This window comes from Numenius arquata, chromosome 3 (assembly GCF_964106895.1).
Source record: "Numenius arquata chromosome 3, bNumArq3.hap1.1, whole genome shotgun sequence".
NCBI lineage: Eukaryota > Metazoa > Chordata > Aves > Charadriiformes > Scolopacidae > Numenius > Numenius arquata.
The window spans coordinates 52,562,019-52,573,192 of record NC_133578.1 but is presented as its reverse complement, the minus strand read 5'-3'; the positions used below and the strand labels follow the sequence as shown (position 1 = coordinate 52,573,192).

General features: G+C 41.9%; 1 protein-coding gene across 1 annotated transcript; it reads left to right on the top strand.

Annotated features, from left to right (window-relative positions):
• The first annotated feature begins 778 nt into the window (after positions 1-778).
• On the top strand, positions 779-8,626 carry RBM12B (RNA binding motif protein 12B). Its single transcript, XM_074145506.1, has 3 exons — positions 779-888; positions 3,915-3,960; positions 4,696-8,626. The coding sequence occupies exon 3, from the start codon at positions 4,724-4,726 to the stop codon at positions 6,821-6,823; it is 2,100 nt and encodes a 699-aa protein (XP_074001607.1). The 5' UTR covers positions 779-888; positions 3,915-3,960; positions 4,696-4,723; the 3' UTR covers positions 6,824-8,626.
• Positions 8,627-11,174: the final 2,548 nt, after the last annotated feature.

Here is an 11,174-nt window from a genome sequence, read left to right as displayed (position 1 = left end):
TAAACACAGATTCATCTATCAAAAATGGAGCTGACAAGTACAGAATAAGCCTATAAATACAAGGGAGAATACATAAAAGACAGGGAAAGGCAGGTGGGATAAACACTAGGATAAAACAACTACCTCACCTGCACAAAGTAGCCTGCTTCTCCCCTTCCCTGTATGTGGCCTTACAGCTTTCCTCCTCCTCTCCCCCCTCTCCCTCCCTGCCTGCCTTTTTTCCCCAAAACCCAGCCTTGTGCCAGCCAGAAATCGTTTTTGTGGCCGTTGGAAGAGAAGCAGTGGCCGCAACACTCAACTCAAGGGGCCCTCCCCCTCAACCCTTCCCCCTTCAGCGCCTGAGGTACCCACAGGCCCAGGCCCGTCAGCCCTGGGCCCCACCGGGCCTGCCTTCCTCCCTGCCCCTCTTCCTCGGCTGGGCAGGCACCGGGACGAATGGGACGAGAGACCGAAGATAACACACCAAAACACGGTGACTTATGCTGCCGCCTAGATAAACCTTGGTTTCCTACGTATGCCATAGGGATGGCGCCCGGGCCGGAAGCACATGCGCAGTAGCAACAGCACGACTCCCCTCGCCCCGCCTGCACGGATCCCGCCACGCGCCAGAAAGGCGCGCATGTGCAGGGGCAGGAACCGGGCGTGCGACGGCGCATGCGCTGCGCGGGGACGCAGGGGGGGCCGTTAGGCGCCGCGCCGCGGGGCGCGCGATGGCCGGAAGGACTTGGTGCGGGTCGAGGCGGAGGGGAAGGGGTCGCGCAGGCGCAGTGCGGCCTCTCCACCGAGCGTTGTGAGGGGGGAGCGACGGAGAACGCCATCTTGGTGGTGCCGTGCCGGGAGCCGCGGGCAGCGGGGCTCGCCGCCCAGCCTCTCCTGGTGGCCTGTCCGGTGGGTGGATGGCGTGAGGGAGAGCGACCGGCTCCCTGGGGCGCTGCGTGTAACCAAAGGCGCGGGGTTCCCGCCGTCAGCCGGTTCTCGGCAGCCCCAGCCCTCGCGGAACCGCTGCGCGGCCGTTCCCCGGGCCGCGGCCTCCTCATACCGCCTGGCTCCACGCCACCCTTCCCTCCCCAGCGCTCCCTCCGGCCCTGGCCCGGTGCTCGGGGGAGGGTGGGCTTTTCCGCGGGGTCGGATCACAGGCGGAGCGGCCTCTCCCGACCCGCGTTCCCTCGCTGCCTGCGCCCCGTCTCGCCGCCCCGGGCTCCGGCCCGGGCTCGCCCCTCCCGGACTTGGGCTGCGCCGTCCGCGGTCGGAGCGGTGTTAAGGGCCGGTGGCGGGCGCCTCACGGGCTTTCTCCTGCTCGGAGGCGGCCCCGCTCAAGGTGGCCGTGCAGGCGGCCCAGCTGCAGAGCTCACTCGCATCCTCCGCCAGCTGTATGAAAACTGGCATGAGCAATAGCTTACTTCGACTGCTAAGGCTTGTTTTGAAGAAGATTAGCATAAGAAATTGTTCTCATGTTCGCATATTGATGCAGTTTTATAGTTGGGGCGTGTGGGGCTGTTCTTTCTAGCTTGCACGCTCACTGCATGCAATTTTCCAGCGTTGTGGTAAAAATACTAGTCCAGTGCAGGCTTAGCTTTCTACAATGTTTTCAAATTTGTTTGTTTATTTGTTTTTCTTTCGTGAGGTTTTAATATTATTTGGAATTTGCAGATGCTGTGGAAGTGTAGGTATAGTTCTGTTTTCTAGTGGTGTCAATTCAAATATAAAATTTCTTAAAGCGGTGTGCACACTTGTGTGCTTTTAAATTGGTGGCTTGAAGTTGTCAGTCTATCTAAATCCTTACTCTCTGAAGTCCTTGCTCAGTTAATGAATAGATAATAGTTTTATGTGGCACTTTCATCCCAAAAGTCACTCTTTTTGGTCATTCACTTTAAATTGTTGGATGGCTCGTCTATGCTTCCTACCAATACTTCAGTGTTTAATATACAGCCAGTAAAAGCTTATTAGTTGAACTTGCATTTCTGTTTGTGGACTTCTTAAGTAGCACATTATGATCTGGAATCACTGTCTAGTGTTCACCACTGAAGGCTGTATGGTGTATCCATGGTAAATCGTGGAGAACTTGCCATTTATCACCGAAGAAGTACTGAGGAGATCTGTTCTGAATGCTGTTAAAAAATTTGGATAAGAATGCAGAGTTGTGAAATTCAGAAATGCTACAGATTAAATTCACCATGAAGTAGCAGGGCAGCGGATTTGATTTTTCAAGACACGAAGGTCCTATAAGAAAATTCTGTCCTTGCATTCTCCTTGCTTTTTGGCATTGCCGTCACATCTGTTGAGAAGATACATTACAAAGTGTACTGGGTCTGGCTGGGATGGAGTTAACGTTCTTCACAGCAGCCCCTGCGGTGCTTTGTTTTGGAAATGTGGCTAAAAGAGTGTTGACAACACATCAGCGTTTTGGCTATGGCTGAACAGCGCTTGCAGAGTGTCAAGGCTTTCTCTTTTTTTCCCCACTGCCACCCCGGTGAGTATGCTGGGAGTAGGCAAGAAGCTATGAGGGGATACAGCCGGGACAGCTGACCCAAACTGACCAAAGGGATATTCCATGCCATGTAACATCATGCTCAGCAACAAAGAAATGAGGTAGACGAAGAAGAAGGTTTTTGTTTGATTGGTTTGGGTATTTTGAGGCGATTTTTTTTTTTATTGGCTTCCACGATGGTTGGTTCAGAGGCAGGCTGGGCATCAGTCAGCCTGTGGGAAGTGGTGAGTGATTTCCTTTGTTTCACTTTTTTCTCTTCACGGATTAAACTGTCCTTATCTTTACCCACAAGTTTTCTTGACTTTGCTCTTCATGTTTTCTTCCCCATCTGGGCTGGTGGGGATGAGGAGTGAACGATCAGCCTGTGTGGGTGCTTGGCTGCTGACTGGGGTCAACCCACCACAAAAGTAGAGAACAGATGATCCTTAGTGCAGTTATTAAATAGGCGGTTGTTTTTGGTTTGTTGTGTTTACAAAGTGCTGATGTAGAAGTGACATAGAATCCATTAGTTACAGAATTTGGGCTTTGCTCTTGGTTTGCTAAGCTCAGGTGGAGTGATAGTTACTGTGATCAATAGATGACTTGGCATCAGGATCTAGTACCTTATGTTTGTTATTGAGCAAGGGATTTGTACAAGGGATATTCTCAAATGCTTGTTATTGGAGAGTTGGGCTCTTGTTTGTTTTTTTTTTAAAGGATATAGTCATTTGCTACAGAAGCTCTTGTTTGCTCTGAGTTCTGTGCTGTGTATTGTGTGATGTTAGATAATGTTGAAGATGAGGATATATTTAAGCCAGGACAGTGTACTAAAGTGATTCTTGTTCTTGGGTTTGAAAGGCAGCAAACATTTAGGGAAAATATTGAAGCTTGCCTTCTAAATTGAAGTACTCCCTGAAGTTTCTCCATGTTGGATATTTTTGCTATTTCATTTGATAGTCTTCAGTGTGAGTGAAGTGCACTGTAAGAGCAGTGCTGGAGTGGTGAGTAGCATACTCTTGTTGTGAACTTTCAAAGCAGGTGGATTTTAGAAGAATGGACACGTCCTGTAATCTTGAGATGGACTTACGGATCTTTCAAGGACTCAAAAGACTTGAATTGAGAGTTTTTCCCTCGATGTACTGTCAGTCTGTTTCATTTCAACAGTTCAGTATGGCACAATCGATGACCAAGTAATCTCATCGTGTTTTCATCATTTCCAGAAGTCAACCTTAGAGTTTCTTTTCCTTCTAAAATGGAAACACAAAAATGCGGTGCATAGCATCTTGGAACATGGAAGGAGTTCTTCATAGTAGCCCAGATTGTGGGTTCATTACATGCTTGGCTTTAATATTAGCCACTGCTATGGATGAGCTGCTGCAGTGTAGCACAGTATGTAAAGTGAAGTACAGATATCAGCCATTAATTATGTTTCATTTTCTTTCCACAGTTAAGTTGATTTTACAGAATTTATCAGGTCTTCAAAGCAGAAACAGGTAAGCTGCAAAAAGCTTAACACTTCTCACTGAGTATTGTGACAAGATCATGCAAGGCGTTTTTTTCTCACAGACTTGTGGCTGGGAACTAGGAGATGCTCTCCTGAGTGCATGTGGCTGCTGCAGTTAATGCTCTGACTACATGAAAGAGACAACATTTTTGAACGCTGAGAAAACACGTGTTAGTGAACAGAACTGGTCACTGGGTAGAGCAACTTGTCAAAGCAGTAGAGCCATCACTGTTGGTGAATTCATTCTCCAGTGACATAGCTTTGCTTTTTCCTTTCTCCTTTTATCATCTAGTATTTTCTGTGCTATGATCACATGTCCTGTTCAAAAGTAAACAGGATTTTTTTTAATTTTTTTTTTTTTTTTTCATTCCTTAGGACTGGGCAGGGGTCTCTGGCATACAGTAACTATGCCGTGAAAGACTTTAGGTGTTCTTTAGGTATTGTGGATGGTGAGGAATGACTTAGGTGGATTTTGTTGCCCTTAGGATAGGGAATATTGATAGGCTTGTGCACATGTGCTGGTGGAGTAGCTAATAGTTTGACTAATCAACCTTCAGTGAATCTTGTTTTAATCTTGTTCTTGTGAACTTGTGGGGGTTTTGATACCTTCTCTCTTGATTGAGACAAGGACATTCATTAAAAAGGCTCTAGCTTCTTAAGTGTTAAGATACTGTAATAGCTGAGTACTAAAGACGTGCTATCATGTGTACCTTTTTGTCTGCAGGTGATTTTTGCTGTGGGTTGAGCTCAGCATGGCTGTAGTCATCCGTTTACAGGGGCTTCCTGTTGTTGCGGGTCCTCCAGATATTCGTCGTTTCTTCTTGGGATTGAATATTCCTGATGGAGGTGTTCATATTATTGGAGGAGAGATTGGGGAGGCTTTTATTATATTTGCAACAGATGAAGATGCACGGCGTGCCATGAGCTGTTCAGGAGGGTTTATCAAGGACTCGCGCATAGAGCTCTTTCTCAGCAGCAAGGCAGAAATGCAGAGTACCATAGAAATGAGCCGTAAACGATTTGACCGAGGGGGGCGAGAAACTATGTCTGGCTCTAGAAGAACAGGTGCTAATGGTTCTGGTGCATCGGGTGTTGGAGACGTTCCACATTTAGTCACGGCTTTTCCAAAAGGAATAAGTAAACCTGGTTACGGTCCACCAAATCATCCGGAGGCTGGTTTCCATACCAATGGCACAAGACATGGTGATATAGGTATACCTAAATCAAGCTATCAGTCAAGAAAGGATTCTCATCCATTTAACCCAGATGATCTTTACTTATTTCTACGTGGTATACCTTACTCTGCAACAGAAGATGAAGTACGTGCTTTCCTTTCTGGGATACATGTGGATGGAGTGATTCTGATAAAGCATCGCAATGGTTTAAACAATGGTGATTGCTTGGTAAAATTTGCCACGCCTGGTGATGCCTTAGAAGGACTTAAACGTCATAGACAATACATGGGTCCAAGGTTTATAGAAATTAGCCCATCTACAGAGGAACGGTGGATTGAATATGGTGGCAGGGTAGACATGCCAAATGAAATGGATCGCTTTTTCTGTGAAGACCGGTCCCCAAGAAGTTCAGGCTACATGCATTCAAGGAAGCATTCTCATTCAAGATCGCCAAGGAGACAAAGAACACGTTCTCGTTCACCTCCCAGCCAGGAATATTACATACACTTAAGAAATCTGTCTACTAATGTGGAGAAGAGAGATTTGAGAGCTTTTTTTCCTGATCTGGATATATGCAGCAAACAAATCAAGCTTCTAACAGATAAGCATCAGAGGAGGACTAGAGATGCCTTTGTGATGTTGAGGAGTGAGAGAGATTATCAGGCTGCTTTGGAATGTCATAGAAAGGTTCTTCTCAACCGTCCTGTTTACATTTTTCCAATTTCAAAAAAGTCGATGTTGAAAATAATTGATTCTTGTGAGAGGAAAAGATCACAGGACAGAGATCATTCTGGACAGGCCATACCAGATAAAGGTTACCGGGATGGTCATTCCGGCCCTAAGATGTGTGTTTATGTAAGGAATTTTCCATTTGATGTGTCAAAAATTGAAGTGCAAAAGTTCTTTGCGAGATTTGATATTGATGAAGATGATATTTACTTGCTCTATGATGACAAAGGAGTTGGGCTGGGAGAAGCATTAGTGAAGTTTAAATCTGAAGAACAAGCTATGAAAGCAGAAAATTTAAATCGTCGAAGATTCTTGGGAACGGAGGTATTGATAAGACTTATATCTGAAGAGCAGATGCAGAAGTTTGGTGTAAATGTACCATTGTCCGCACCAAATGAAATGCAGGGTCATTCACATCCGTATGACAGAGGTGACCTTTCACGTCCAGTTGGTTCACCATCTGGGCCACCACAAGGGCCACCCATGCATTCATTTGGTCCTCCTGGGAACTTCAGGCATCCTTCTGAATTTAGGCACCCTCCTGAGGACTTCATGTGCCCTCCTAAGGATTTTAGAGGTCCGCCACCCCTCATGGATTTCGGTGGTGACAGTGAACATTTTGGCAGAATGGAATTTGGGAATAATAAAATGGGAAATTTTCCTGAAGGAAGATTTATGCCGGATCCAAATTTCAGTGGTGGTTCTGAACGTGTTGTTCCTATTCGATTGAAAAATTTACCTTTTAAAGCTACTCCTAATGAGATTCTGGATTTTTTCTATGGCTACAGAGTCATACCCGAGTCAGTTTCTGTACAGTATAATGAACAAGGATTACCTTCAGGTGATGCCATCGTTGCTATGACAAACTATGAGGAAGCTATGGCTGCTATTAATGAACTGAATGATAGGCCAATTGGTCCACGGAAAGTTAAGTTGAGCTTGCTGTAAAAGATGCTCTAGAATAGGACATTCTAGATATGACAGTATTGACAGTTATTTTCACTTTTTTAATTACTGGAAGATGCAGAAAAAGCTGTTTCCATCAACGGTTGTAAATAGTTCAGTTGTTTAGCTCTTGGTTGAAATACCTGTATGGTTAAGATGCGAGAACTGTATTGTGCCTACTTCTTGTGGCAGAGAAGAACCCAGAAATTCTGGAGGATATTGAATGTCTTATATCAAGGTATAAAGGCATGGAGTTCTAATGCTTTGGGGTTTTTTTAGTTTGCTTTAATTCCGTGTCCCATGACTTTACACTGAATAAAAGTATAAGTGCTGGTTGATTGACCACACAAACGGTTCAAATAGAAGAACTTCAGCGCTACCTGCATTAGTAAATAACACTTCTTACTGAGGTTAGCTTAATAAAATTAAAAAATGACTGATTTTTTTTTTGTGTGTGTTAACAGTTCAGATTTTTTTTTTTGGTTTCATGTGGTTGCAGGCATTTCTCTTAAGAAAAAAAGAGCTTCCTGTTCACATTAGCTGGCTTTGCAACTTTTTTAAAATAAAAAAAACCTGTCATTAAGATGTGTGTCTTATATTTAAAACTTGTATAGTTAACGATCTCAACTATTATGCTCAGGATACATGGGTCTTGGTGAGAATGATGCTGGCTGTTTCTCTGAAAAGAGTGAACTATTACAGTTTGTCAAAATGGCAATGAATGGTAGTTTACAAAGATTGCAAAATCTGTATTAATGAGTGGGTTAAGCTTTCTTGTTCTCCTCACTCACTCACTGTAGTACCTTGAAGCAGAAAATGAATGTTGGAATTAGATCAAGAATTCTGCCTTCAGCCTGAGCTTTTGGAGTGGTCTTTGTTTTCAATCTCCATATGCTCGTAATATGAATATTAACTTGCTGATGATGTCTGGATGCATTCCAGGTCAATCTCTGATTAGTTTTTACTAACATCTGTGACTGGCAACCAAGCTGACAACCAACGATGTTATTTTCTTATGTAAGAAGATAAATGCTTTGTCAGTATTTAGAATGCTTTGCATATTTAATTTTTAGGAAAAAATAAAAGCTAGCCTGTTTGAGGAAAAACTGCATCTTCAAAATGCAGTCTTAGTAGTAAACTTTGGTTGTGTGGATAAGGATTTTGTTGACATTGCAACCATACATATGAATTGTTGTCTCAAATTAAGACAACAGAGTTACAACTTGGTGATGAAAACTTCTTTTAACCTTTTTTACCAAAAAAACCATAGATTCATGGAGCAGTTGAGGTTGGAAGGGACCTGGGGGTCTCTAATCCCCTTCTCGAAGCAGCATCTACTAGAATGGGTTATTCAAGGCCTTGGCGGCTGGATTTTCAGTAGACTCCACAGCCTCTCTAGGCGGCCTTTTCCAGTGACTGGTGATCAAACCTTAATTACTTTGTTTATGTAAAGTCGTCATTATTACTAAACTTCCATGTAAACTCTTTTAAGTAGAAGCAAACAAAATCAAGAGAAATATTTTTTGTTCTGTAAGTTTTAAAAGGCCAGTGTAGCTTTATTTCTTCTGCATATTATTTGTCCCCTGTTTTAAGTGCTAGGAAAAAAGCATTTAGAATGAGAATGAGAACGCTAAGTCTGTATATGTAGATTCCTCTGAGCAAAGAAACTTGTATGTGGCCATATTTTCAAATTCTGAATACTTAAATGCTTTTTTTTGTTGTCTGGTGGGAATTAGCTTCAGGAGCATACTGTTCTGAATCCTCCTCTGAATTGAAAAGGAATTAAAATAAAACCCAGCAAATTGGTGCTTTTATTTCATACCTGCTATAAAAGAGGTCAAGGAGTCAGAAGACTTTGCAGGGAAAATAAAGATGTGTTATGAGAAACCTCAAAATAAACTTGTCTGACCTAATCATGCTGTGAAAACTTAATCGTGATTATTTTTGTAAGTTAGCTAGCATCATCTTTACTACTAATTCTTGCTTCTATGTTATTAGCTGTGTTTAAATGTGAATGCAACTAACCTCTCCAGTTAATCAGCTTTAGATGATTTGTTGGTTTTAAAGCTCTTCTAGCTACTAAACAACAGGAGATTTCAAACACTGAAAATAAATTGGTAAACGTTTTACTAGTTCTAGAGTAGTGTTGTACGCACAAATGAATTCTTGTAATGAAAAAAAGGATTTGGAGGCTGGGAAGATAAGGGAGTTTAGCATGTTTTTTGCCAGTAAAGTGTGAGAGTATCTTCTGCAAAAAGCATTATCTGTTCTCAATAAAGTTAGAATAATTGCTGATAACATTAATTGTTGGGATGGTAAACTTCCCCCCTGCCCCATCCCGTGAATACATAAAGAGTCACACAGCTTATAATGGCAGAGATCATAATTAAGGCATTTTTTTGCCTTAAAGGTAATGTGCCTTTAATTTAAAGACAGATTAGAGTTTATGACTACTCTAGGTTAATCTGAAATGTCTGACTGATAGGCCAAAAAAGTGTTGGTTTTTTTTTTTATAGGTGTATAAAGACAAAAGGTGTACTTCAGCGTATGCACAGATGATCTGAAGCAGAGGGAAATTGGAAGGGCATGCCAGGACATCAGTTAATCAGACTGTCCTATTAACTTTATTATTTCTGCCTGAATAGGTGGTACAGGTGGACAATACGGTGACAACGTTTCCTGATAAGAGGGTTTTATAACTTCAGATGTTTAATGGTTTGGAGGCACTGTACTTTTCAGTATAAAGGAGAAATCAGAGACAGTCTATAATTACATGGCTTGAATTACTGCTCTTCCTTTTCAGGTACCATTGATGTAGTAAAAGAGTAACAGGAAATGCTGCAGTTTGTGGCATTGATATAAAATACAGCTAGTTTCCTTAGTTAGGCTTACTCTGAAGTTGCTTTTGCTACCATTGTCCAAAAAATCATGATTTAAAGGAAAACGGTCTCTGTCATCAAAAACTAGTAATAGTGAGCACATACAGAAGCAGCTTGAGGCACTCAGGAAAGCCATAACATTTGACAATCTGATGAGTGCATAAAGGTAATGCTTAGTCCCAAAGGGATGGGCCAGCATGTTCAACAGAGGGGCAGAATACTCACAGCAAGAATGGATACCAGCCTGTATCATCTACATGTCAGTGATCAAAAATATATATGAACAAATGGAATACTGTCAGTCTTGCAGTAAGTGTATAAGCCATGAGAAAAGTCTTTGCAAAAGTATCTTTAGGTAATATTTAATTATGTAATTGCATTCTAAATTCTTCTTCAGGCTTCAAAATACTTTAATCAGTGACTTTTTCATCTATAGTTTTGAGGTCACACAATTTCTGTCTAATGTGAAAACTTAAGACTTCATATACGCAGGACAAAGTTGCCCAACACTGTATTTCTCCCTTTCTGTAAGTTTTTCTGTAATTCGTCAAGTCAACTTTTTCTGTGAGGTAGGGGAGGAGGAATTTGAAACTGCTGAGGAAAAAATCCAATTCTCTTTCCGAACTCTAGCTACTAATCTTTTAATGGGAATTAAACACTGCTTCCTTTTTTAGTCAGAAGGCGTAGTACAGAAAAAAATGACTATTTGCATATATGTGTATTATATGGAAACCTGATGTAATCATGAAGTTAACCCTGTGTTTTGGAGATGGACTACGTGACTTCACTGAATATTAAATGGTAGGAGTGGCGATCATCGTAATTCTGATGTCGTGACACAAATAATTATTGAAGTGCCCTACTCGCTGAAATAGACGGGAATTAGTTATGTAGATACTTTTTAAGTCTTGGTCATTAGTATACTGCTCCTTGTCAAGAGTAGTTCAGTGTCAATAGTATGTAATTCTGGTGTATAACTATTTTCTGGGTTTAAAACAGAATCCTGTATTGTGACATTTTCACTTATATTTTCATCACATCAATTTTTGGCAAAACCTGTTTTTTCACCTGTCAAAACAAGTATGCATTGCATGCTCTGCATCAGTGGACAAAGGCAGCACTAATATTAAAAATACATTTCCTAGTTTATTTCTGTAACCAAAAGAATATTTGGTTATAACTTAAGATTGTTTTCCCAGTTACAAGTTTAAATTCTATATTTATACATGTGTTCTTTCTTTAGCAGATACTAACGCTGGAGATAATATGGTAGCAGCTTTCTGACAGACAATTGTATGCTATTAAAAAATGAACACGCATAACCACCATCTCCAAGTAGGGCAAGAAATTACACTCAAAATGTGCCATTTCTTGTGTGTTTGATGGAATTGGTAACTGAATCAACTAGTTAAACGCATGAAACTTGAACTATATATAGTTTGAACTATATATATGTCAACTAATATAATAAATGT

What these genes read in the sequence shown, in the direction of transcription:
- RBM12B (XM_074145506.1), top strand. Translation starts at nt 4,724, where the DNA reads ATGGCTGTAGTCATCCGTTTACAGGGGCTTCCTGTTGTTGCGGGTCCT.